At 43.6% G+C, this 27,348-nt stretch overlaps 1 protein-coding gene across 3 annotated transcripts in view; it reads right to left on the bottom strand.

The window, feature by feature from the left end:
- Positions 1-312: 312 nt before the first annotated feature.
- reln (reelin) overlaps positions 313-27,348 on the bottom strand; it is a 95,065-nt gene continuing 68,029 nt past the window's right edge. For 2 of the 3 annotated variants that reach the window (XM_025056528.1, XM_025056527.1), the window contains 52 exons: positions 27,075-27,190; positions 26,406-26,614; positions 26,152-26,280; positions 25,962-26,071; positions 25,354-25,420; positions 24,943-25,176; positions 23,808-23,969; positions 23,008-23,244; positions 22,728-22,920; positions 22,054-22,166; positions 20,874-21,011; positions 20,518-20,704; positions 19,809-20,014; positions 19,522-19,693; positions 19,159-19,365; positions 18,837-19,072; positions 18,516-18,673; positions 18,203-18,410; positions 18,023-18,099; positions 17,572-17,730; positions 17,297-17,491; positions 15,907-16,180; positions 15,662-15,802; positions 15,394-15,571; positions 15,225-15,309; positions 14,953-15,135; positions 14,604-14,772; positions 14,392-14,497; positions 14,047-14,273; positions 13,746-13,969; positions 13,495-13,645; positions 13,144-13,402; positions 12,776-13,025; positions 12,507-12,675; positions 12,256-12,396; positions 11,535-11,712; positions 10,516-10,709; positions 10,167-10,417; positions 9,926-10,080; positions 9,605-9,819; positions 9,264-9,441; positions 9,008-9,183; positions 8,045-8,151; positions 7,718-7,960; positions 7,437-7,612; positions 7,271-7,344; positions 6,375-6,536; positions 6,127-6,284; positions 5,771-5,996; positions 5,454-5,651; positions 5,151-5,249; positions 3,086-3,209 (listed from right to left, as the gene is read on the bottom strand). In XM_025056528.1, the coding sequence (XP_024912296.1) occupies positions 3,086-3,209; positions 5,151-5,249; positions 5,454-5,651; positions 5,771-5,996; positions 6,127-6,284; positions 6,375-6,536; positions 7,271-7,344; positions 7,437-7,612; positions 7,718-7,960; positions 8,045-8,151; positions 9,008-9,183; positions 9,264-9,441; positions 9,605-9,819; positions 9,926-10,080; positions 10,167-10,417; positions 10,516-10,709; positions 11,535-11,712; positions 12,256-12,396; positions 12,507-12,675; positions 12,776-13,025; positions 13,144-13,402; positions 13,495-13,645; positions 13,746-13,969; positions 14,047-14,273; positions 14,392-14,497; positions 14,604-14,772; positions 14,953-15,135; positions 15,225-15,309; positions 15,394-15,571; positions 15,662-15,802; positions 15,907-16,180; positions 17,297-17,491; positions 17,572-17,730; positions 18,023-18,099; positions 18,203-18,410; positions 18,516-18,673; positions 18,837-19,072; positions 19,159-19,365; positions 19,522-19,693; positions 19,809-20,014; positions 20,518-20,704; positions 20,874-21,011; positions 22,054-22,166; positions 22,728-22,920; positions 23,008-23,244; positions 23,808-23,969; positions 24,943-25,176; positions 25,354-25,420; positions 25,962-26,071; positions 26,152-26,280; positions 26,406-26,614; positions 27,075-27,190 (8,984 nt within the window). Of the gene's footprint in view, positions 1,635-3,079; positions 3,210-5,150; positions 5,250-5,453; positions 5,652-5,770; positions 5,997-6,126; positions 6,285-6,374; positions 6,537-7,270; positions 7,345-7,436; positions 7,613-7,717; positions 7,961-8,044; positions 8,152-9,007; positions 9,184-9,263; positions 9,442-9,604; positions 9,820-9,925; positions 10,081-10,166; positions 10,418-10,515; positions 10,710-11,534; positions 11,713-12,255; positions 12,397-12,506; positions 12,676-12,775; positions 13,026-13,143; positions 13,403-13,494; positions 13,646-13,745; positions 13,970-14,046; positions 14,274-14,391; positions 14,498-14,603; positions 14,773-14,952; positions 15,136-15,224; positions 15,310-15,393; positions 15,572-15,661; positions 15,803-15,906; positions 16,181-17,296; positions 17,492-17,571; positions 17,731-18,022; positions 18,100-18,202; positions 18,411-18,515; positions 18,674-18,836; positions 19,073-19,158; positions 19,366-19,521; positions 19,694-19,808; positions 20,015-20,517; positions 20,705-20,873; positions 21,012-22,053; positions 22,167-22,727; positions 22,921-23,007; positions 23,245-23,807; positions 23,970-24,942; positions 25,177-25,353; positions 25,421-25,961; positions 26,072-26,151; positions 26,281-26,405; positions 26,615-27,074; positions 27,191-27,348 lie in introns of those variants that run through there. The other variant, XM_025056529.1, reaches the window with a different exon arrangement.

The raw sequence follows: 27,348 nt of genomic DNA, 5'->3' as shown, positions 1-27,348 counted from the left end.
TAAAATTTCCATTGCATATTTAAATTTTCATAATTATTGCAATTCACTGTCAAGCATCAATGATTAAAAAAATACAATTATAAAAATGTGGATGGAGAATGGAAAGTCTTTCTCAAAGGCAAAGTCTGACTGGACCTCTTGATGACACATTTGGTGAAAAGGCTAGAAGGCTAGCTTTCTGATTGTAGTTTTGTTTGTAAGCACATGACCTGTACTGCATAAGATCGTATTACTTGAAATGTAGTACGTAGTATAAGGTAGTATATAATTATTTTAAAGGGGAAAAAAACAGCTGAGGCATTGTGTACAGTATGAGGTTTGGCCATTTTTTTTATTTCCCTTTCATAAGGCTGCTGGGTCTCCCCGTAGTGGATATACATATATATACAGGAGATTGCTATACTGGAGTTACACTGAGGGTCAGAGGGTCCATATTACACAGACTTCAAAAAAACAACACTAACAGAGCCTCACCTCCAGGTATCAGAAATCAGCAGAGAGAGAGAGAGAGAAACAGCACAAGACGGAAGAGGGGAGATGATGCAGAGTCTGAGAGCCTGACTCATCAGCCTAATAACTTAACACTAAAAAAATAACATACAGATTTCACGCACAGTGCATCTTAAATAGGTTATGTGAAGAACCATTTACCATAAATATCTGTATTTTTCGGGAACCAACATATATAAAAAGGATTAAAAAAACAAAACAAAAAAACAGTCCTTCATTTATCGTAGTTTTTCCTCTTCACGTCGTGCAAATCTATCCTTTGTTCCTTCTTTTCTGGGGTTTTCCCACCCAGCCCTCAGCCACCCCAGAGAAAACAGACCCCAGCCCCCCCCTCCCTTTCCCCACTCAAAAGCATACGAGTTAGTAGAAATGAACAAACAAATCAACAGAACACCACAGTCAACTCATCACAAAAAGAACCCACAGACACACAGAACAGCAAGAACACAGTACGATTTTTTCTTCTTCACTGTTATTCCTCTTAACGGTCGGCATCTTCATCACCGTCTTCATCCGTACTGGTGGTCGGCAGTGGAATAAACCCCCTCCTCCGGGCGGCTCAATGGAACTGGCAGACAACCCTCCATTTGGCTGGTCAGTTCAGCAGTGATATATTATCTCTTATTTTCACAGTGTGGTAGGAAAAGCAAGGTACGAGGAGGAGGTGGAGTGACTGGGAGGTGAGCCAGAGGGAAGGAACATTACTCAGGGGAATCACAGCAACAATTAGAAACAACTAGAAACCCCCAAACGTCCACTGAAAAAAGTAAACAAAATGTTGCCACTTTACTCCTTTCTACAGAGTTTCATTGACGCCGACCCGTGTGAATGGACACGTTTGGAATGACTGGAGTAAACTGACTGGTTGTTCCAGGTTTCAGGCGAAGGGTAAGGAGAGGTGGGTGAGGGAGTGTCTGAAGAGTCTCCACTGGTGGACTGGACTCGTCAGAACCATGTCAGAAGAAAGAGAGATGTGCGCGTCGGGGTCGATGTGTCAGGTCAGAGAGCTAATTCTGTATGGTGGACTTCAGGCACGCTGCCGCAGTGCCCGCCTCTTGCGGCTGTAATAGTGACGCACCCCGGTCTGTCTGGCAAAGTTCATCATGTAGTTTTGTTTACGGGTGCTGCAGAGGGCAGAAAGACAGTGAAGGAGGGAGGCAAAGAGGAGGAGTGTGAACATTTGTGATGACTTGTTATCTGTAAACACTCCAAACCGTGCATGCAAACACACACTCACACACACACTAGGTCATGCTGGACTCAGCCATAACCTCAAACATTCATCTGCTGTATGAGTCTCTCAGACACAGTGGTCGGTGCTGCTCTACACAACGGAGTTTGTAAAACACAAATGGGAGGCAGGGGGACAGTGGACAGGAAAGAGGGACTACAACCAGTTGTTAGAGGACATGACAGAGGAGACGGAACTGAACAGACATACTATCACAAAAACTACAGGAGAACTCTGAGTGTTTGAGGTCAGAGGTGAAGTCGGGGGACAGACTATTTATACAATATAGTTCAGGGGTGTGAGAAGGTAAGGGGTGGTTTTCAAAAGAAAAGAGACACAGAAGAAGCTTCGGGAGATCGCTCTTGCTTAGCCTGTTCATTGCTCTTCCATCCAGCAGGGCGGTGCCAGTGAGCCAGGAGTACAGCCAGGGCAGGCAGGAGCCTCTGCGAAGCGGGGGGGGGGGGGGAATAGGAAAAGGGGGGGGGGGGGGGGGTGGGGGGGGGGGGAGGGATGCTGGTGTATGTGGGTGGGAGATGGCTTTGGATCTAAAACTGTAAAAGTGAATGGGAGGGATGGATGGTAGTCTGCTGCTGTTGTGTGTAAGTGTGTGAGGAAGCTGGTTTGATTTGAACTGTGAGGAGGAAACTCAGAAACTAACACACATCCAAAAGTAGAAACACCAAACCATGCAGGTGGCTGCACAGCTGTGAATCGAATGGCATCAATAATGATAATATGACATTATTGATAATAGAGTTAGAGTTAGAAATCAATCCTAGATCCACAGATACTACTGATGAACAGACCAGTGTGGGCTCATACAGCCAAAAAAACAAAAAAAAAACAACCAACAACAGTTCCTAACAGTGATAGCAGCTCAAACAATTCATAGAAAACAGGTATAGTGATGGATTACATCACACATACACACACACAAAAACCTCAGAAACGCTGAAATCTGAAGATTAGCAGTATAAATGTCAGTGTAACTGTATAAACTGATTTATCACTGATTCTTCTTGATACATTTGGCAGATGTAGTATTGTTAGAACACTAAAGAAAAAAGAAAAAAAAACTGCCAACAATTATTCTGTGAAGATGTGAATTGATTTGCTTCACGGCCTGAGAGCTGTCTCTCCTGATCTGTGCAGTGATGGTTACATCGGTGAGCCTCCACCTGTGCACTGTGAGCAGCTGGTCTGTTTGCTGACCTGCCTGGCGCTCATGGAAATGACTGTGGCAGTAATGAGGAGGGGGAGAGTGTGCTCTGCTTAAACGGGGGGGTTGGGAGTAGGGTAGAGGAGGGGGCTGCATTCAGAAAGTGGCGGGGAACTTACCTGACACTACAGCCATGCCAGAGGGAGCAGAATACAGAAGAGAGCAGAGGTTAGAGCGCGAGAGGGGAGAGGTAGGAGGAGGAGGGAACTGCTGTCTTTCAGAAAGGTCTGAGGGGGGGTGAGCCTTGGCCTGGGAAGGCAGGGGCCCGAAGTAGGACGGAAGGAAAAAGGAGAAGGTAGAAAGGAGGTCAGGAATCCAACGTTAAAATGAAAATTAGTGGGAAAAGGAGAAGGTGGAGTAAAATGAAAAAGATCAAGGGTTTTTTGGTAGAGAGTTAAGCAGAAGAAATAATGGTTAGGTGAAGGTAAACGTTAGCAGCTGATTTAAGAAAAATGAAACATTAAACAGGAAACAGGATTCACAAAAGGGTAAGAAGGAGAAGAAAAGAGAGGATAATGGAAGGTAGGATGTTCTGTGACACAGGCAGAGGAAGAGGTGAGGGGGGCAGGACCACATGGTTAAAAACATCAGGAAAGAAAAGGAGTGGGGAGGAAAAAGAAAAATGAGGGGGAGAGTAAGGGTTCGAGGGTCATGGTCTGACGGATTGGTGAGCAGAGAGCAACCGACAACAGAGCAAAGTGTGAGCATCACGGTTACTCTTTTCAGCAGACACTGTTGAAATCCGTGAACGGTGAACAGGGAAGTGGGAGTGGTCATGGACTAGAGAACAGGGACAGGGACAGGGTTCAGTGCTACTGTGCGATTGATGTTTATGTGACTGAACATGAAGTACCGGCGTGCCTTCAATGACTGTTGTAAGCAGCATTTGAAATGCATCGGGTTGTGAATGGACACTTGGTGCTCATGTCAGAGGGAACATTGCTCTGATGTCCACAGTCACATGCAGAGAATGTTCAATGGTACTGTGGCTGAGGCCTTCGTCATATCTTCAGTGCCCTACAGAATTCCTTGAATTAAAGTTTTAGTACCTAGTTCCTGGTATTTGAAAACTGACTTCCTCCTGTGAGATTGTGCCGTCAGCTGCAGTAGTTGCTAAAGTGCAAGAGAAATACTGGAAGTCAAAAAAGATTGTAACTAAACCCACTACCTGGGTTTAGCAAGTTTAAATTAAAGGTAGCTTTTCTGACTCTGGTTATTGTAGAGGAGTAATAACTCACCAAATAGAACAAGTTGGTAACACAACAATGTCAAATGGCTTTTCAGGTAGAGAAGAATCCTACAGAGCAGTTATAGCAGCTTTGTTAAGGTAGTATATTCTACATTCCACCTTTACTTTTAGACATTATAAACATTTTTTAGACACTTCCCTGCTTTGTCAGAGACAAACCCAACAATAATGGCTACAGTCAAATAGCAATATCACAATATAGCATCAGTTATCAATATGGCATCAGAGTGACGAGCCAGTCGACCTATGTTGTTGACACTGGTCAACCAACAACATGTTCCCTGCTTTGTCAGAGACAAACCCAACAATAATGGCTACAGTAAAATAGCAATATCACAATATAGCATCAGTTATCAATATGGCATCAGAGTGACGAGCCAGTCGACCTATGTTGTTGACACTGGTCAATAAAACTGTTGCCCATATGTCTCTGTAAACCAAAGACATTTTTTCTAAAGACATTCTGAACTATGAAGAAGAAACCCAATGTTTCTGGCTATAATCTATAATTGAAAGTCGATAGTGAAAATTGAAATCTAACACCATAAATAAAAACTTGACCAGGTGCTTTGGGTGTAAACAGTGACAAACAAGAAATGATCAATTCTGCAAGACACTGAAAATATGATCAAATAGTAGGCAATGAACTGTCATACACAGAGCAGCCATCAACAAACAGATCCCTGTGGATGTGACACACACAGCTGTCTTTGGCATTATTCACTGTTTAGTGAGTCCCGGTCATTGTTGTTGTGCAGACCCTTGAAATGTGCCTGTGGTAGTTTACTGTCTGTGCAGCTTCTCTGTGTTTGTGTGGAGCAGAGGGGACCGTTTTTTTGTCTTACAGATGAAGCTGGGGAAGAAGTAGAGACAAGGGCAGAACATGGCTCTGTTGGGGCCAGTCTACGGGGCCAGAGGCAGGCTGGGAATTGAGTACTCACAGAACAACTTCCACATGGTCCAATGCCCATTGGTCATGTCCTGCACCGTCATGACGTGGCTGCCACCACCGCAGCATCACACCCTTGACCCTTGCCTCTCTGGAGAGACGGTGGAAACATTTCAGGGTCAGTGCAGCTCAGTAGATACGTCAGTTATTACATTAGTATATTTACAGGGTCATTCTCTGTCTCAGCAAACTCCCAGGTTATATTACTGGTGAACAAATACAAAAAATATCTGGATCTGTGAATATAGACTGTGTCACTGAAGGAAGATGTCATTCAAATGTCTGTGTGACTCACAGGGGGATGTTGTAGGAGACTCTCTGGGCTTTTATGAAGTCCTTGGGCTGGTGCTGAGCGATTACATGCCAACTGACTCCATTGTTGACACTATACTGCAGGAGCACAGCTCTGTCGACTGTGTTAGCCTGATCCAGAGCTATATTACAGCTGTCTGTCTGGGCCGTGCTGCCAATCTGCAGCACGAACATGATCTTACTGCAGGAAGAAGAAAAAAAGAAAGGAAAGAAATGACTAATAATACAGATCTGAGTGGTCCAGATAATTTAGCTAAGATCGTACTACAGTAGTTTGTACCGGGGATGTTTTGGTAGTACCTGTACCTGGCTCTAGTGAGGTCCAGCGGTTTAGTAACTGCCTGCCTCATCCTACAGCCATTGAAGTAGAGCGAGTCCCCGTGGGCATGTGGTGACAGCTGCCCACAGCCGCTGCCTACTCCACCACCCTGGATCAGCTGCCAGCTCTGCTGAGACACACTGCCGGACTCAAAATTGTCCTTGATGGAGCTGGGCAGGTCAGTGTTGGAGAGGGAGCAGTCATCACCTGTACGGAGACACAGGAGACAGGGTTGTTTTTTACACTTTACCAATAAAACCACTGCTGGACAGTAGTAGAGGTGTGATTTGAATTATTTGAGGAGTGGTTTTAATATGATTTTCTGGTTCTGGCCCACCATGGTATCCCTCATCACAGATGCAGACCACTCCACTTGTACAGTAACCATGGCCACTGCAGAGCCTGGGACAGGCCTCTCCAATATAAACATGGTCCACTCCCCAGCTCTGCCTCTCTCCTGTTCCCTCTTTTTGAATCCAGCGGAACTGGGTTGCCCTGGTTATATAGACAGAGTAGACATGACATGAATGAGTATACGACATACTGTATAGTATAAGACATCAATAAAGTAAGGTGTAGCTGTACCCTGAGGAGACATGGTCTGGTAGCTGGACAGTGACCCTGGTCCATGATGAGCTGTTCACTGGACTGTAGATTGTGGACTCATGGAACTGGAAAGGAGAGCAGCCCACGTTGTTGACTGATGACGGGAGACACTCTGACTGGACCAACTGCCATGAATCAGACCTGTTGAGGACAAAAAACATTCAATATAAAATAACACATAGCACTAGTGCTGAGCCATATAAGTCAAAGAAAGAAGACAGTTGGCGACAAAGACAAAACGTGTCTCTGTTAGGAATTTTGACACAGCTACTCTGACACAAATGTTCCTACTGTTTTGTGTTTTTTACATTTCTTTGGAGATTCTACATATTACTTAAATGTTGACTATATTGGAGATAATAACATATTATTTAACATATTAACTACATATTACTTAAATGTTGACTATATATCATTGTTATCAAAAATAACATATAGCTATATATATATATATAAATATATATATAATAAAAAGTACATTATACATATACAGCCAGATGTATCAATTTGTGATGGAGAGAGTTGTATGAAGCAATCAAAAAAAGCAAATGCTCCTTCATTAAAAAATACACGGCTTGACTTTTGTATTGACATACAGTATGCAGATTCACAATTAACACCTGCTCTACTCACAACCACACACACACACAATCTCTGCAACACTGACACACGGTTATTTTCCTAATCAAGGTTTGTAAAGTCAAAATACAACTTTTAATTCAGTTGATTTTAGTATTTCCTTAAAATGTTAAAATGTTCTACATGTTCAGTGCCCCGTCTGAGCCACAGTCCCTCAGGCCGCAGCTTCAGTCCATTCAGTGTACTGCAGCTGTTGTTTTAATTTCATTTGAATTCATCTCTCTCCGTGTTCCTACCTGGCGTCCTTTCTGTACTGCAGCAGAACAGAATGACGATCTTCACAGGTGTCGGCCTCACACCCCACAACAATCTGCAGCACAAAGGAGAAAGGTGTTCAAAACTGAAGCCACAGTGAATGAAACAACCAACCCTGTGTGTGGGGCTCCCTGGCAGAAAGTATACCTTGAACTGAAGAATATAACCTGGCTGCACAATCAGCTCCCGAGTGGCCAGGATGTTGTGTGTCCTGTCCTGGTTCTTGTTTGGCCAGTACAAGTGGAATGAAGGGTTTCCACAGAAACCAGCCGTGCGCACAGCGTTAGGATAGAAGCTCCAGCTCTCCTCGTGAGAAACGCCCTCTGGACGACAGCCAACACAAAAGGAGGAAGAGTCCAAGTCATTTCCAAATAATTTTTTTTTTTTTTTGCCCTATGCTTAATTTATGACCACGGCCACACACTCACCGTCATCGAAGGTGTCCAGCAGTGTGGATGGATTGATGTCTGACCCACCCACCAGGATGTTATCTATAGCCCACTGGGCTCTCTCCAAGCTGGGGCTGGCAAGGCCAGAGGAAATGGTAAATGGCTGCCACCAGCGTAGACGAGTAGCATTAGTGAGTGCTCCCTCTGGGAGGACAATATAGTCTCTCCTCACTGACACATACTTGAGGTAGTCCATCTCATGCAGCAGTGTCCAGGACACACCTGGGGAGAAAACAATAAAAATATGATGAAAAACTTGATGTTAGAAAAGTAAAAAAGAAAATGCAGCTGTACTGTTGTTAGCACCTCCATCTGTAGAGTAATCAAGGAGCACGCCCTCTTTGCGACACGTTGGCCGATGACACATGGTCATGTTATCTTCACTTCCAATCCTGGCCCAGTACTCCACAAACCTACAAAACACATATGAATGATATTTGTGAAGAAACACAGAAATTAAGGAGGAAAAAATAGAGCTGTTAAATTTCATAAATTATTAAATAATTATTGATTAATTATGATTATAATCAATCAGGAGTGATCATAAATATTCAAGATGACTCAACATTACTTAATATGACAACACATTATTTGTATATTGCTGGATCATACATAAGAATATATGATTTGACGTTTGTTATTTTCACTCTGACGTCCGCTAGAGGGCACTCTAGGCTTGTGCACTAGTATCTGCTATTCCTGCAAATTGCACTTTTTTTCATCCTTTGGTGTGAGCGACTTATAGTCTGGAAAATGCGGTAATCCAAAAAAAATCTGGAAAAATGTCAAGACAACAACTATAAATTTAGCTTTAAAAAGTTGGTGGATTTTAGTCATTGCTGTGCAACTTGATGGGGGCAACGCCTTGCTTTCAAAACCTCAGTGAAGTCGTTGTCCTCAACAACATCAATCAGATGACAGTTCCAGGAAATCCAGTGGACAGTTGTATCAATCAGCCTGTCAGCCGTGCACTTACTGTCTGCCCTGTGCTCACTGAGGCTGGACTGACATAAGCAGAAGTTGTCCACATTTACATACGAGAAGGTGAGAAGGTATTTTAAGTTTGAAGTGTGTAACTAACACACACTAAAAGTAGTAACTGTGTATTGGAGCATCAATAAGTACATGGATGGTAGAATTATTGAATAGCATTATATAATAGCAGCATTCTACCCATGAGTTTTGAGGATTTCACATTTTTATCTGTTTAATTTCATCAATGAATTAACACTTAAGCTGTTTTAACATTTCCAACAAATATGGACTAACTTGGCTCCACGAAGGTCTAAATCAGTTGTGACGGCTTGTCTGGCATCAGCTCCACCAAAGTACAGGGCGGTTCCTTCCACTAACACACCACAGTCAGTGCAGGGACGACCGCCTTCCAGCACCTGCCACTGTTGTCCAGCTGAGCCGTCCCAGTCGAAACGCTCCTTCAGAGATGCCTACAGAATACGACCCGAAGATTACTGCATAGAACTGAAGCACATAGAACATTTGACATTGAGGAGCCAGGTGTATTTACCTTTAATGCAGTGCTGGGGTAGCAGTTTGGTCCAGTGAATCCTGGGTCGCAGAGACAGCGCTTGTCCAGACAGTCCCCGTGTCCCCCACAGTGGCTGTTGCATGCTGGTCCGATGTAGAAATTCTCCACTGCCCACTGGGTGTCTGAGTGCTGCTGATAAAATCGGAAGCGCACCGCACTGGGGCACAGAGAGGGAAATTATATTTGAAATCGACATCACCTCACCACAATCCTGATTTATATTTGGTTATCAATAACTCATTAAAAATCAGTAATTATGTTGAGCTTGCAACAGGACACACCGTTTGGCCATGAGATAAATCAAAACAAAATGGGCTCACGTGTCAGCGAGGCTGTCGGGCAGAGGATACACTGCCCTCTTCCAGGATTCAGAGGGGAAAAAGACTGATGGCTGTGAGACCTGACCACTACAGCGGGGGTCAGCAGGGAGGCACTGGGGCACCAGGTATTTCCACGTCACTCCGTAATCCACTGAATACTGAGCGTGTACTTGGCGGTCTGCAGGGCGTTCAGACACACTGCAGCCTACAGAGATCTAGATAGGACAGGTTTGTTTAACCACGATAAATATATACAACAACTGTTTGTTTATATGACAGCACAGAACACATTTTAACTAAAGTACTAAACAAGGTTTGTACCTTAAACTGCATGACCCAGCCCTTTTCAGGGATAATGTCATGTGTGACTGCGTACACCTCTCTTCCATCAGTATTTCCACACACCATCACCCCATCTGGAGAGCTGCAGAACCGCTGCACTGAGCAGTCCTCTGAAAACAACCAGTGGTCGCTGACTAAAAAAGGGGAAAAATGCATTTTTTCAATGCATTATTTTTTTTAATGTTTTGCCATATTAATTCTTTATTTAGTCTTGTCATACCAATAGGTGCCTCCTCCTGCTCAGTCTGGTCCCCTACTCTCCCTGAGGTCTCATCAGCAGGAGCTCTCTCATGGTTGGGCAGTGCCACTCCTCCAAAAGTGTCAGAGATCTGTGCCCGTGGGTCAGAGCCTGCTATAAGGACATTATCCAGTGCCCAGTCACTGTGATCTGCTCCATCGTGCTGTGGCTGCCACCAACGCACACGCACTCCTTCCTGCCGGGCTGCAGAGGGCAGCAGTACATTCACAAACCTGGAGACAAATGACACAGTGTTTGCCTTAGTCAGTGTTTGCCTCACCTGTCTGCACTCACTGTAGTTAGGTTTTACACCGGAGAAAACAAGACTCACCCAGGCTTTGTGTACAGGTCGTAGAAGATTTCCGTCAGCAGGTGCCAGTTAATGCCACCATTTAAGGTGTACTCCAGGAGAACGCCCTGGTTACGGTTGCTTGGGGGGATCATGCAGCCGTACATGAAGTAGAACTGGATGAATTCAGCATTGGTCAGGTTCAGGTCCACTGTCACCAACTGACGACTACAACTCTGTGCACAGAAGTAAAAAATACATATGAGGTCAAACTTAATAGATCTTTTATCCTACTATGTATGTGTAATAATATTACAATAGCATCATAATGATTATAGATATTTTGTTTGATGTTAATATTTATATTTATAGTATTATTTATTTATTTATTTATTGAGTTGCTCCGCTGTGTTAAAACTCAAAGCATTGTCCACTCTAAACTGTTAATCCAGTTTGGTCGACAATTTAAGACTTTTTAAATATTTTTACACCCATATCCTAGACGTTTGCATCTTTGTAGGTCATTGTTTTGATGAACTGTTTCATTTTTGTGATGTTGCTTAAAATATCATCTTATCACTGAACGTGTGATTTATCTCTGGGGCCATCTCAGATGAGCTTGACCAAAGACTACAACAGTGATCCATGGTTCCCACTACATTCCTCAGCAGCCATTTGTAATCAGTGGGGAAATGTGTTAAGTAACAATTCCTTAAATTAGTCCAGTGTTATTTATTCTATATGAAAAGCGAGGAGGGCCATGTAGTTTATCAATATCCAGATCACTCTGCCAAAGGATATCCATTTCACATACTGTCCTCTAGTAAGTGCCTTGGGAAAATTTAAGCTGCAGATGAAGGCTGATAGCTGCTCACTTCATGGTGTTTTATTCAACAAATCAATATTTGACTAAGTGACACCTTGGCTCTGCTAAAGCGTGTATTTTCCAGTTTATACTATATGCCTTTCACTATCAAGAGTTTGCCAGTATAACTGCGGACTGACTGGTGACTTTGCTAACCTTTGCTATGATGCTAATCCACACATACACTGTAACTTACACCACTAAAGTGCAGCGCAGCTCCAGAGGCCACGGCTCCACACACACTGCTGAGCTTTCCTCCTGTTAGCAGGTGCCAGTGGCTGTTTGAGGGAGCTCGGCTGAAACTGTCCTTCAGCTGAGAGGGCAAAGAGACCACTGGCTCGTCACAGTACTCTCCACCCCACTCTGGGTCACACCTGGTGGAGATGGACAAAAATGCTCAAACATTCAGTTAAGTTAAACCGGGGGTGGCCAAACTGTTCCACGAAGGGCCGCTGTGGCTGCAGGTTTTTGTTCCAACCAAGCAGTAGCACACCTGAGTTGACAGGTTTAATCAACTGACCTCAGTCTTCAGACAGTTGATTGGTCAAACTATGTGCTCTTGGTTGGTTAGAACAAAAACCTGCAGCCACACAGCCCCTTGAGGAACAGTTTGGAGTTAAACCAACCAAGTATATATAGATGGGAGTATCAGAAAATGAGATGTACTGAGCAGCGCTGATTTTTTCATGATTATTAAAAGGCAACATATTTAACCCAGGTTAATTTTGATGAATGTATAGTGTAATTTAACCACATACAAAGTTTTATAGGCGATATTAACTTCAAACATATCACATTTCATCATTTTTTGTTATTGGGCTTGTACCAGGACCAGGGTAACCACCTCATGTTTTTAACATGTGTTGAAATGAGAATAAAACTCCTTTTTTAGTGTGCAACAGACTGCAGTTACTTACACACAGGAGCTCTGTTGACAGCGGCCATGTCCGGAGCACATGTCGGGGCAGCCATCTCCAATGTAGAGATTATCCATGGCCCAGGTTTGCTGCTTGTCAAAGGGAGCGGGCTGGAACCATCTGAACCTCGTGGCTGGAGACCTTAAGAAGACATCGTGTTAACGGTATTGTAATCGGACATCAACATGGGGTTGTACTTTACACAGCTACTCTGTCATTTCATTGCAAGTGAAATACATGGCAGTGCTGACCTGACGTACGATGGGAGGGGCAGAGTAATCCGTCCCCACTTGTTGTATGTGTCAGACACCAGCAGCCTCTGCAGAGTGTAGGAGGAACAGTCTGGGCTGGTGGGCAGACAGTCTCTGACCACAGGCTGCCAGGTGAGTCCCAGGTCCAGAGAGTACTCCAACTCTACAGCTACAGAGACAAAAGAGAAGGAAAACTATCAACAAACTAACTAACACACCAAAAGTTTATTTTTTATTTTTTATTATGACAAAAAGTAGGCTCTACTTACAGTAGCAGGAGTTGGTGACAGAGCAGGAGGCTGAAAAGTCAAACTGGATGAAAGCATCTTGTCCCAAACTGATGTCAGTGGTCACAGCGTAGCGAGTGTTGGACTTCTCTATGAAAGCAAAGGCCGGTCCATCAGAGCCACAGACAGGCATGCGGGTTCCTCCAGGGTGAAGGAGCCAGGAGCGGCCATCGATTGAGGAGAAGTCGTCTTCCAGAGGTCCCCATCCGCTTGCACTGCCCCCTACCACCACCTGTGTGATAGAAGGTGTGTAGATAACTTGGTTGCATGGAGAAAGAAATGAACTGCAAACGTCATTGTTTGAACTATAATAAGGAAATGTACTTGATTAAAATAATAGTTCGAACTACCTGGTCAATGACCCATGGACTGTAAAAGTGTCCGTTCTCAGAAGGCTGCCACCAGCGGAAGCGGGTGGAGGAAGTGCGGGCACGTAGTGGAATTTCCAGAGCCACCAGGCGAGCCTGATTACTGCTGTTGCTAAAGAGAAATTCCTGGAGGAGTCCCCAGGTAAGGCCTCCGTCTACAGAGAACTGCAGCAGAACTGGCTGGGAGCGTGGGTCTGGAGATGCCTTACCACAACCAAGACGAAGGAAGAACTGAACAAACCTACACAGAACATACGCAGAACAAGAATTACTTCCTGGATTGTAACAGAAAACTACAAAGGTGACATTGCTTATGTTATTGTAACACTATACCTGGCATTTGAAAGGTCCATGTCAGTGGTCACCAACATTCGCAGACCATCTTCACTGAAGAACAAGTGGTTCCCACTTGACATGATGCCACACTTTCTGGATGGTTTACCTCCGCTAAGTTGTTTGAAGTTCTCAGAGTTCACAGGTCCTCCTTAAATAACACAAAGCAAACATCAGCAAAACACAACACCAAAATCACTGAAAACCTGTCCAGTATTATAGAATTCAAGTTAAAATGGTGTGATTTTTACCTTCAAAGTCCTCTTTGAGGAAATCAGGGTTGGGCGTGTCAGGTACAGAGCAGTCTGCTCCAGAGTAGCCGGGGTCACAATCACAGTGGGTGCCACCCACACAGGCACCGTGACCATTACACATGTCCTGACACTGTGGGCCTATGTAGATGTTGTCCAGAGCCCATGTTGGTGGAGCTGAATCAGCCGAGAAGAAGCCCTGGTACCAGCGGAACCTCACAGAGCTGTATGGAAAATAAAATCCTCCATTAGTGAGAGAGTTCAGTTTTATGGTCGTTTATTTTTGTGGAGCGGTCCTTACCCACAGAGATGAAGTTTTCCAAAGTGAATGACCTCCCTTCTCCAGCCGTGTGTTGTGCCAGGGAAATAGATGCTCGCAGGGTGAAGTTCGGTGGAGCACAGTGAGGAGGGCTGGGGGCCTCCGGCACAAAGAGGCACCAGGAGGTGCCACGTGGCACCAAAGTCCCGTGAGAACTCGAGACGCACTGGATGGGCAGAGGAGCTTTCGGCTGTGCAACCCACATTAATCTAGAGACACAGCGATGCACACACACATCAAGATGAAGAGCTGCAGTGTGTGTCCACAGTGATCTACCTTTTGACTGTTCCTGGAAAAATAAGTCATTAAGGGGCGGGGTTTTCATACCTGAAACTGAACGATAGTATTCTCATTCACTTCAATGTCCCTGGTGGTAAGAGAGTGCTCTCCACGCTCACTGGAGACAAACACCATGGCAGACTCGTCCTCTTCTCTGCACCAGCCAAAAACACATGGTTTATCATACTGTATGTGAATTGTGACTCAAGGTTAAGTAGAACATGAGGCAAACTTCCAAAGTCAAGAACGTTCTGTCTTACAGGCCAGTCTTGTGGTAAGGGCAGTAGAGGCCAGTGTTTCCCCCGGGGAAGAACAGCCAGTTGGACTCATTAGGGCCTTCATCAAAGCTGTCTATCACCACTGGTGGGTTGTGTAGAGAACTGCCATCTATGATGAGATCATCTATCACCCACACTTCCTCTTTTTTACCTGAAGGGAATAATATTGTGGTGGTTACAATGTGACAGGAATGTCGTCTAAAATTAGCTGTCGCTGTCGCTGAAGATTCAATTATGTTTCAGTGTTTCAAAAACCAAAGACAGAAAGACAGTGAGACAGACAAAATAATGAAAAGTCAGATTATTGTGCGCATCGTGTCCGTCCCCTCACCGCTGTTGTACGGCTGCCAGAGTCTGAAGCGAGTGGCATTATTTTGAGCACTGGCTGGCAGCGGCAGGTGGAGGAACAGAGTGTCGGTGGAAGCTGGAAAGTAAAATTCATCCAACAGTAGCCAGCTGATGCCTCCGTTCACTGAGTACTGCAGGAGCACAGAGTGGGAGCGCTCTGGGATACCTACAACAACACAATTGTACCATATACCATTCAGATACAGGGTAAAATGAATGCAAAATGAGTGTATTTGGATGTAGTCCAAGACTTGCCTTTAGTGATGAATTTAAAGGAAAACTGAATATAAAGAGTGTTGGTGCAGTCCAGATCCCGTGACACTATCATCCTCAGACCATCCTGTTGACAGACAGACAAGTTTTGCTCATTGGTCAGAGATCTAGAAAATCAACTTATGTTTCAGTGGTTTCCATGGTCCCGTACCCCTTTGAAGATGAGGGCGGTGCCCGATTTAAGAGGTTCTCCGCTAAGAGTTCCCCTCTCGGCACCATACACCTCAGGCCACGTCTCCTGTAGTAAGTTCTCATTAAAGTCTTCTCTTAGTACAGAGGGCAGAGGAGATAACGGCACACAGTGGTGTCCTCCATAACCCTTGTCGCACCTGTGCAGTGGGAAAGAAAAGGTGATGAATCAGCACGTTTACCATCAAATAGAGACATACTCCAAGTCTACCATCAAATCATCAACTTACACACAACGTCCGTTGTCACACAAACCATGTCCAGAGCACATCCAGGGACAGCCGGGTGCCAGTAAAACATTGTCCAAAGCCCATCCTTCTGCCCCTGGAGTGAAGTGGGTCTGGATCCAACGGAACCGAGTTCTAGGAGAACTGAAGGATTCATGTTGCAAAGAAAGAGAAGGTCTCAGCATCTGTGTGCTTCAGTAAGTCAATATTAAATATGTGTAATTTGGGGATTTGAAAAGAAAACATACTTTGCAGCACTTGGCAGGTACACAGTGATCCTTCTCCAGTGTTTGTACTGGGTAGAGGTGTAGATAGAACTCTGAGTGTAGCCCGCACACCCGATAGCTGGGGGCACACACTCTGGAGTAATTAGAGACCAGTGACGACCGCAGTCTGTGGAAAACTCCAGCCGAACACCATGGGAGAATGAAGAGGACTTGCTGCAGCCCATACTCAGCTCAAACTGCAGAAATGAGGAGCCTGAAATCTCAAAGTCCCAGCTCTCTGCATACCTGGGCTTTTCTGCAAAAGATTTGTTTTACAACAAATGAACAAATGAAGACATCGGTGTCAGTCTTTAATTTGCTTTTAACAGCAATAAAAAGACCGTTCACAACACACAGAAAACACACATTCGGAAACTGTTGCAGTTCTCACATGAACCAGAGCAGAAAAGATCTGGAAACAAAAACAAACTATTTTAAATCTGAATATTTTCATTTAATCTCTTTTTTTGTGTGTGACTAAATGGAACCAGTTATTTGGAAAATTGAACTTTCTTATGAGTTTACACCAGCAAAAAAGCATCTGCATTGTGCAAAGTGCAGGCAAATATATTGTTATTGCGCTCTCTTTCAAAATACCGTTACTTGTTATAAAAGTGAGGACACACTCATTCTTTAATTAATTATTGAATTTTGCACATAACAATGTATTATTGTTTTTGGTACAACTGTACCAGAGAGCTGTTGTATTACGATGGAATCTTTGTTTTTCACCGTGGCAAACGATCAATGCTTTATGAGTAAATAGGAGGCACGTGGGGGATTTCATGTTAATGATAACACGCTGCCAAGTTGCCACTGGTTTGCATGTTTAACAAATGGGCTCAGTTGTAATGTAATATTTGTGCAAAGTCAATCTGCTCCCAGCTTGATGCAGGCACAAATAAGAGGCAGGATGTTCAATCAGCACAGCTCTCATTAATAATGCAGGACCCACAGCACCACCGTGAATGTGGTGATTCAATTTCAGCCTGCTATACTGCCATACATCTATGCAGCGAGTGAATACAAAGTACGCAACTGTGTACTGTGAAGTGTCTATCCGCACATTATCCTTATGAATATTATATTTGTACTGTGTGTTTCCTTTATGTATAGGACATTGTCTGTAGTATTATAGCCGTGTACTGTTTCATGGAATCATATTCAGCCACTGTGCTCACTGACTGAAGCACTCGGGTGTGAAGTGTCTTCAGTCAGTGGCCACTTGACAGTCATTGTTAAGGTAGTATTTATTTTCCAAACATACAATTTCCCAGCATGCCCAGGAATGAACAGTTTCAAATCCAATTCTGTCCTAGTCTCACAGAGCAGTGTCACCAAGTGCCTTTTAAAGGTATTGCGTGTGACTTACTATCAATGGCCTCCGAGTTGAAGGTAAGGGCTGTGTCCAAGGACAGACAGTCCACAGTTACCTCTCCGCCCTGAATTCGGTACCAGTTGTGCCTCAGAGGAGTTGAACCATCAAACTTGTCATGAAACCCTGTTCTTGAGCTGTCATTCATACCAATCAGGACATCATCCAGAGCCCACTGAGCAGAATGTTTTCCTATTGAAAAAAAACAACAGAGGTTTTCTGTTGAAGTATGGATCCTACTTTAAAGTCTTCCACCAAAACTATGGACTCACCCTGCTGTGGCTGCCACCAGCGAAACACTGTGTACGGGGTTTTGGCTGCAGGTGGGAGCTCAATAGTCACCACTTGGGTCTCCAAGAAGGAACTAAAGTCTAACTCTCTCAGGAACTGCCACTGGACACCGTTGTTGGTAGAAAACTGGACGATAACACCTAGAATTACAGAATAAAGAGGTTCTCAGGAAGACGATGTTAAACATGAGCTGCAGACGTGAGATCAAGGATCTGCTGACAGTTGAACAGAAAAAAAACTAACGATGCTACACTTTGATTCTTAACAGGAATCAAACTGTGACTGTGAGGATATGGTGCTTCGCAGTCTGTGTTTGATCACAAGGCTGATCAAAGGCCTAGAGCAAAATGTGGCAGATGTAAAAAAGCCTGTCTGGAAAATAAGCTGCTCTCTACAGATTCTGCCGTTCAGTTATGTTTAATGTTGTGTTACCTTCATTGCGGGAGCGAGGTCTTGTGCACGTTGGTCCCAAACTTTTGCTGCCAATGCGGATGTAGAACTGGACCAACCTGTGTGAGTACAGTGAGTGCTGAGTACTAAGTAAAAAAAAACCGAACGGGACTCTGACGTCTGCATTTACATACAAGAATCAAAGCTGTAAATCCCACGCACCGTGTGTTGGTGGTGTCGAGAGGCATCGTTCGAGCTTCTCTCCTTCCAGGACTATTGAAGTACAGGCCTTTCCCCTCACCAATGATTCCACAGCCACCTCCAACTAGTCCACCACTAAGACTCTGCCAAAGAGGACTCAGCTTCCCCTCAAAGCCTTCAGTCAACTCTGTGGGACTGGCCACAGCTGGAACACAACTGTCCTGCTCCACTATACGGGAAAATAGGAAACATAAATTAGACATGAAGGATTTTTCCTTTCAAATTAGAAGGCTGTTGGAGATGATTTTTTTTTTTTTAAATATTAGTACTGAACCTGTGTATCCCATATCACAGAAGCAGACCCCAGAGATGCAATCTCCATGTCCCCCACAGTGATTTGGACAAGGCTCAGAAATGTAGACCCCGTCCAAAGCAAATGCTGGAGCATCTCTGTACAAGCTGCTCTCCTGGAACCAGCGGAATCTGGTTTTACTGTTCAAATAAAAGGGAGAGGCATCAGTGAAAGGGATGGACCCAACTGGATTTTGAGTTGAGTTGTTGATACAAATGTGAATCATCTGCTGATAAAAGGGTCACAATTTTATTGAATCTTTTATTCTATTCATAGCAATGGCATGCTTGTTACCATAGCTACCTGGCTGCAACGTTGCGTGGGATGACCACAGTGATCCTGGTCCATTGTTCATAGTCTCCAGTGTTGTAGACAGTGGGCTCTCGAAGCTCGCGCCCACTGCCCTCACACACACCAGCCCCAGGGGATCCTGGGTAACAACCCTCTCTTACCAGGGCCCAGGTTCGACCAGCATCATGGGAGTACTGCAGCAGTACTGGAGCAGACGCACTAAACTCTGACTCACAGCCAATGTTCAACTGATTGAAGACAAACATATGAGTGAGTGGAACTCTGTGACCATTTTTGAAAACAACATGTTTAAAACAATCTTTCATGGAAGTACCTTAAACTGCAGAGTGTAGCCAGCACGCAGGGCCAAGTCCCTGGTGACGGCCACCCTGTCTCCATCAGAACGGCCAAACACCATGGCTGAGGGCGTCGGGGCACAGAAGCTGTTGTTACTTTCCTTTTCCATGCCTTCATTGCCAAGCATGAGCCACACGCTCATCTGGTTCAAAGGGTAGTCAAATGCTGGCTTCTCATAAAAATTCTACATTGAAAGAAAGCAGAGCTTTTACAGTGACACAAGCAGAGAATGTTACCTGTAAAACCAACAGATCTACTAACACACATCTACTCTACAGCATGTGCCAGTGATGACAAGACGACTCTAAAGAATGAGGTCTCAGAGAAACAGCAAACTGACCTGTGGTAAAGTAGGATTGACCATGGGTATGATATGTTTTTCCCTTTCGGACAGAATGATGACATCATCAATCGCCCATTGGTCGTAGCCCTCCCCGGAGTGGAGAGGCTGCCACCAGCGAAACCTTGTGGACGGCGTCTTGGAGGCCAGAGGAAGCTCGTAATGGACGAAGCTGTAAGAGCAGTAAAAGAGTGAGAGGAAAGCCAACGTTCAAATATCTACAGCACATCATGTGTCAATATGTGAAGAATCATTTGAATCTTTCCCTTTCTCTCACAGTTTCTCACCGAGGCTTAGTGAAATCTGTGAAGTACATCTCAGCAATCAGACCCCAGCTGATCCCACCATCATTGCTGTACTGCAACAGAACGCCCTCCTCTCTGCTGTCGGCCTGGTTACACTCAGCCCAGTCTCCACCCACTCGTAGATAGAACTGCACAAATTCTGCCCATTCAGTGTCCAGGTCCCAGCTCACCAACTGCCTCAGCCCAGCCTGAATGGAGAGAGGATTATGTTCTATGTTATTTGACATTTTAATCTATTCACAAACAAAGATGAGTTTGTATTTACATTTCCAAAACATTTTTTTAGCAGTTAGCTACATTGTTAATATTAAAAATTATCAGGAGCTTAACTGATATTTGAATAGTCCGATAATCATGATTAGGGATGTCCAATATTAACTTTTTGCTGATTTCTGATAGGCCGAAATTGTCCAAACACCGATATCAACCAATACTGATATAAGCCTGGTAATATTAATTTATTTATCTGTACAAACCAGTACGAGTATGGGTATGAGATTAATTAAAAGAGCTGCAATGCTGCCATCTAGTGACTTTCACTTTAATATACAGCCGTTTATCCCCAAAACTATTTTAGGGTACATAATATGCTAATATCGGGCATCTCTAATCATAATTAATTGTGATTAATCGTGAACAAAAAATAATCATGACAAATCATAACTTATGTTTGAGCTGTTGCTCAAACTACCTTGCTAAAGTACAAAGATGACCCAGATGAGACGACTCCACAGCCCATGTGAGGACTGACCACCTCTCCACCAATCACTTCTTGCCAGGTAGCCAGCAGTAAATTCTGGGACTCAAAGTCAGAGAGAACGCTGGAGGACAGGGACGACGAGGGCTGGCAGTCTGTTCCTGAGAAGCCATCATCACACCTATATGAGGGAAGACAGTGCTTTGGATTTATCCCTGATTTATATGGATCCCAGGAAGACATCAGACGTTATTTATAGGTTTAAGTGTTAAGGTCAAAGTAATAAACAACAACCGCAGACGTACGCGCGCGTGTGTGTGTGTGTGTTTGTTGTTTGTGTAAATGCTGACCTGTTGTGTCCGTGATCACACCAGCCATGTCCATGGCACATGTTGGGACACTGTTGACCGATGTAGATGTCATCAAGGGCCCACTCATCCTGCTCTCCATAGTAGTTCTGGATCCAACGGAAGCGTGTGGCACTGGACCTGAATGCAGAGAAAACACACGCACATTAACACACACACACACTAAGTTCAACTTCAATTTGTTTGTAATTGTGTGCAATGTGGGCACATTTTTGTCTTAGCAGAATATGTGTGTGCGCTTGTCAGTGTGACGGTGTACTGCATGTGCGTGGTGATAAATAGTGCTGGAAGTGTAGAGGTTGTATATGGGTTTAAAGGTTATGTGCTGCTGCTGCAGGGGAATTCATATTAACTCACACCGACACCTGGACATATTGGGCTTAGCTGTGACATTTTTATTATCATTTACTGCCATGACCCTTTGACCTCTAGTCTAGCCCAGCATGCAATTTGATCACCTTTATTAAAAAGCTGGGGAATGGGATGAAATGGAGGTAGAGGTCACATTATTATTATTTTTTATTTTTTTAATAAATGTCTGGAATACTCAGTATACTTTATACTATATATATTTATATTTCTGAAAAATTGTCAGATGAAAATGTTTAACAGTCAACTTAGGTGTTGAGGATGAATTGATTTTAATTTGTATTCACACAGGCAGAACAACAACAACTGTTTTCAGTACTGTCAATTATCATTAGAGGTGTGAGATCTGCTATGCTGCTCAGTTCAGACTTGCTTATGGATAGGGGGCATTGGTAATGTATGTTGAAAATGTATTGTATGTTGAAAACGCTCATTTATTTCCCTAAGAAATTATAGTAAATACCAATATGTGTCATACAAACAACTATGACAAACATTGTCAGAGTGATACAGACTACGGCTGAGATTGTTTTTTTGTTTGTTTTTAGGCTCTGTCTGAGACTGTTCGAAGAGTACAAACAATATCATCTTTAACTGAACTTTTTTCTTGGTTCTATTCCTCGGTTGGTTCTCATGACATTAGACCTCACAGAGGCTGTAAATAACTACAGCACATTATTAGCAGAGTTCTTGCAAACATTGACAACTAGCCTGTGTTTTTACCCATTTATATCAACTCTATCCATCTTCAACAAAAATATGATCCACCATTTGTTCCAGTTTTCTTACTCACCACGTCTTTTGTGGCAAAGACAAAGTGATGCGTCTCCAGTCTTTGAACTCAGATGGGTGGTAGACACTTGGAGCCGTGAACTCAGAGCAGCTTGGCATGCCAGGCAGACAGGCCTGGTTTAGAGACAAATGTGGTTTCATTAAACTTTTGTGCTATCGTTAAATATTGATCACTCAACGTTCATACAGCATTTTGTTTAGCAACAGGATTGCTACCCGATACCTCTGACCTTGAACAAGCGTTAGAAAAATAAGGGTACGGGATATGTGACAAGTTACTCTCTTTAAATACAGAATAACAGACAAATGTGCTGACAGAGGACTCATTACAGTCCATTAAATTTCAAACGCCATAAAAATCCTCCTTATTAATTATGAATATCATGAATATTAATAAGGCCGTTGTGCTCGCAGAGAGTTTTCTGTTGAATAATAGGGAAATAATATGCTCGCTGATCCAAGTAATGTTATGTAGATTTGCTAACAGCAAAATTAAAGAAATCCTGTGCATTATTTTATTTTTAGAAACAAGGAGTGTGTATCTATACATTATTACCTAGGCTCTAACAGATAAATCAATATTCACGACCATGAAGAAGTTCCCAGCTCTCCACTTTAAATGAACAAACAATTCAGCCAGAAAGTTAGCGCCACTTAGTGGTTTACATTACTTACCTCTTTAACTAGGTGCCAAGTGAGACCGTGATTTGTGGAGAACTCCAGACGGACCTGAGTGTCAATGTGAGGGGAGGGCTCCCGTCCACAGCCCATGACCAGTGAGAACTGCAGACTGTAGGAGGCGCCAATCTGCATTGACTGAGTTTCCACGTATCGGATACTGGAGCCTGGGCTGGGCTCGCCAGAGAAACTGCAGCATATATAACAGACAAACGTGTTGAAATTGGTTTTTGTTACCATCATGATTACAGTCGATCACAGCTCATCGATCGCTTACCTAAGTGTCCAGTCGTGCTGGCAGTAAGGTTGGACATGGCCCAGGTAGAAACCGAGACTCTGAGTAACATCTAGCACATTGCTGAAGTCCAGACTGATGGTGTTGAACAACACAGAGGTCATGCTGATTTCATCTAAGGCCCATACATCCTGGCCACGGCCCGAGTGGTACGGCTGCCACCAGCGAAACTGTACCCCAAATTTCCGAGCTCCGGAGGGAAGCTCCACAGATACGATCCTGTGTTAGAAAAACAACAACTGACTGTTAACTGAATGTTACTGACTCCTCATGGAAAGTGTGGTTGACTTGAACAGTTAATGCTGACTTGTCCAATAAGCACACAAACTAGGTCACGTTCTAAATGACAAATATTTCAGATGGAAATGATCACTGGAGCGATTGATGTTTGCTCCTGGCTTTAATTAAGAAAAACAAATACAGTCTTTTGTTTGTGATTAATATAGGTTGGAGAGAAGTACAAAGAAACTGCTGCAGTGCAGATGAGTAGATGAAAACAGCTAAAACATATTTCACAATCCTGACTTTGGGTTGATCTTCACTGTAGTGCTAAAATACATAGAATTAAAAACCCTGAGCTGCAGTAGGATTTTTCCAACATAAACCTAATTTTTTGACCTTCCTTCTGCTTGATCTTCATTCGTCAAATCGATGACACTGCAGTTTAAAGTTTTAAAGTTTTTTTAAAGTTCATCACTGACATGAATCTGCTTATGGTTATGGACCTAAAGTGTCTTTTGAAGTACACAGCCATGTACCGGTAATTATGCACACACTCATACCTCGGTTCATGAAACCCTTGATACGCATAGTGCTGCAGCAGGGTCCAGGTGATGCCATTGTCAGAGGAGTAATGCAGCAGCACGCCCTCCCCTGGCTGGTCTGGGGCAGGGCACGAGCTCAGAGTGCTGCGGCTGCCCAGCCGAAGAGTGAACTGCAAGTACCTGCATAGAATCAGAGTCAGAGTCATGGAATGAAAGAATCAGTATAGAAGGAAGAGAACCAAAACCACAGCAGACAAAAGAACAGCCCACATCAGAAAACAAAGGGAAGAGAGAAAAGTGCAGGTTGATGGATACAAAGAAGGAAAGTAAGAGTGTGATTATTTAGTGGATGAAGCGGTGAGACAGAGGTAGAGGAGAGGATAGGAAGTGAAGCATAGGAAGGTTGCAGGATGATGGATGAGACGATTAAATGAATGAAGATAAATTAGATAAGAGAAGGAAGCGTGGAGAGAAGAGAGATGGTGAGAATTTGTCAACAGTTTGTTAGATGTACTCTATATGTAGCATGCGCTTCCACATACATATATTCCCATCTCGGTGTTGGCAGACGTATCATCATATTTACTAATGTATTATATATTGTAATCCCCATCGTTAGTTCCAGCCCTCCACTCTGTCACCAGCGAACCTCAGTGTTCTCTGTCCCTGACTAAGCCCTGCTGCTCTAAGTGATGCGGTTTTCTCTTCAGGCAGCTGTTCACTCAATCAAGAGGGAAAATAGCATTAAATATGGCCATCAGGTGGCACACTGAGCAGCGCAACAGACATAATCAATCTAACACAGATGCCAGAGCCAAATTCATCATCCTTCTATCTTTCTTTTAGCCATTCCATCCTCAGCTTTCATCTCTCTTGCTCATTTGCAGTTCTCTCCACAATCATAATCCATCCACCGCTGAAGAACAGAGAGTCAGAGCAGGAGGGAACTCATGGAGTTTAATGCTGACTAACTTTGACTTTAAAATATGTTAATGACTGAAGGATGTTACTAGGAATATGTGTTTGTGTGTATTATTTCATATTTAGAAAATAAGAAACATTTTAGATCATTTTAATGTCATTTGTTTTCTGTAAACCTCAAATGAAATCATGTCTTTATTGTCTCCTAATGAAGGTGGGATCCTAAACTTACCTGGCCTGAGAACTGTCTAATGGTGCAGTGACCAGGTGCCTCCTGCTGTCCCTGTTGAAAACCAGAGCCTTTCCACTGGCCAGCACCCCACAGCCGAAGCTGACCTCCGCTCCACGAAGGGACGAGAAACTGTGGTAGGAGGAGAGGCGTGGGCTGGAGAAGCCTTCGGACAGGAATGCTGGGAAGGTCTGGGAGGCCAGTTCACAGGCCGGACCACTGAAGCCAGGGTCACATCTGGGAAACAGTGAAATATGAATGTGTGAGAGGAAGCAATGAACAAAAGAAATAGACATTTAATTTAAGATGACACAACAACAACACACACTGATAGTGGATGTCGGTATAACACATTAGCAGCACTATGATCTGGCTTGTACTAGGTTTACTCTGGTATATTAAGCTCATCCATACTTGCAGCCCGTTCGGGAACAGTGTCCTCTCCCTGAACAGAAACGAAGACAAGCTGGACCAATATACACTGAAAACAAACAAAAAAATCAGTTAAAGCTGAATGTTTATGCTTTTAATAATCAACAGAAAGTCTTTAATATAGGGTTTTGTTAGAAGGACATTGCAGGGAAAGAATAACACACAAACAAAGTAACTAATGAGCTTGGACTGAACTTTCACAGATAATCCACTCGTCCCTTTAACTACATTTACAGAGACAGTAAATTATGACTCAAGGCCATTTTTGGAAAAACTGATAAAACATTGCAGCACAAACACAGCTGTACTGTTGTAAAGATGCCTCCTGTGTAAACACTGGACGTGCTTGACATGAAGCAGCACAGTAACTGAGTACATGCAGTGTTTAGCTAAGCTAGAAAAATGAGCTGAATATACATAAACATTATAAATAACATCTCTCCACAGATGTTTTACTTTTATTTTAATATATTCATATTAAAAATGGAAAAAAATATAAACATGTTCATGAACTGGATTTGTGGTACGCCACCTCTGTGATTGCCCAAACCTAACATATGAACCATGTGACCTGTTGGTCCTGCACTTACCATTGTCTATGGCCCACATGTTGCTTGTTCCAGTGCCTGACTGATTCCATCGGAAGCGTGTTGTCTCTGTCAGAGCAGCATTGGGCAGAGGGATGGATATTCTTGTCCATCTGCAGAGAAAAAAATGGAAACATGAAACTTGAACTGAAATAAAATACACAAACACATACACACTGATGTGCATTTATACCCGCTGTAGTTGTCAGAAGAGTAGACGGTGCTGTGAGGTAAATGTGGTCCAGAACAGAGCTCAGGCAGACACTCAGTGTGCAGCAGAGACCAGGAGCGACCCTGGTTGGTGGAGAACTCTAAACTGACACTGACAGAAACAAAACATACAACATTCATTTCATACGTTGCACATTTGTGGTGTGACGGCTGTTCAAAAACATAACTTATTTCTTTCTGCACATTTACACCTGTGCCTTGGCAGTACAAACACACCTGTTGGCAGGCTGGTAGGAGCCACAGCCCAGGTTGATGGAGAACTGAGCAACATGTGTCTGTGTGCCAGGGAGCACAGGGAGAAGCTGCATGAAGTCCACGGCCCACACGTGACGGTTGGCCCCTCCATGTGACCGCTGCTCCAGGCAAAACTGGGTGACGGGCGTCTGTAGCTCAGTGGGCAGGGCCACTGACACCACAGAGGGAGTCTGATGGAGGAGGAGAAAGAAAAGCTTATTTTCTGACTCCTACTTTAAACTCTTGTGTTTCCTCATGGTCATTTGAAAAATTCAACTCTTTTATAGTTGTACTTTTATTCTGTATAAACAAGCTTAACTTGGAGACTTTTGTAGTAATAGTACAGAGTAAAGTTAGACTTGAAGTGTAGAGTAGAACTGAGTGAATCAAACAGGTGTGTGGTGGGACATTATTAGGGGTAAGCACATTAGGTGGCATTAGCAGTTGTCAAAAGTAAAGAAATAAGTTCAGGTCAAAAATGGAAAACATTATACACATAGTGCCAACAGAGAGTGGGTTAATGTTTTTCGTTGGTTTCAGAATAAAAAAATCATGATTGCTTTCCTAGGGAGGTAAAAACACTTAACGGTAGTAAAGAGTCTTTACTAAAAACACAATATTTTCACACAAAATATTTGGACTAGGTCTCACCCTGTAAGAGGAGTAAGGAAGCGTATCCAGCACCACACGTTCCCGCCTGCCTTCAAACCTCCCAAACAGGATGACATCATTCTCGTGGGACTCTGCTGGGTCACAGCTGCCACCACCTAAACACAGCAGGACTTCAGTCATGTGTTGTTGGCACGTAATAAAGATGTGCATAAAAACAGTGGTGAGAGAAGCAGCCGTCAGAGCAGAGCATGACAACAAACACAGTGTGTGTGTGTTACTCACTTTTGCTGAATGCTAATAAATGACACAGTGT

This window comes from Cynoglossus semilaevis, chromosome 6 (genome assembly GCF_000523025.1).
Source record: "Cynoglossus semilaevis isolate Cse_v1.0 chromosome 6, Cse_v1.0, whole genome shotgun sequence".
NCBI lineage: Eukaryota > Metazoa > Chordata > Actinopteri > Pleuronectiformes > Cynoglossidae > Cynoglossus > Cynoglossus semilaevis.
Note: the sequence above shows the minus strand (reverse complement) of the source record. Positions and strands in the feature narration are given on the sequence as shown.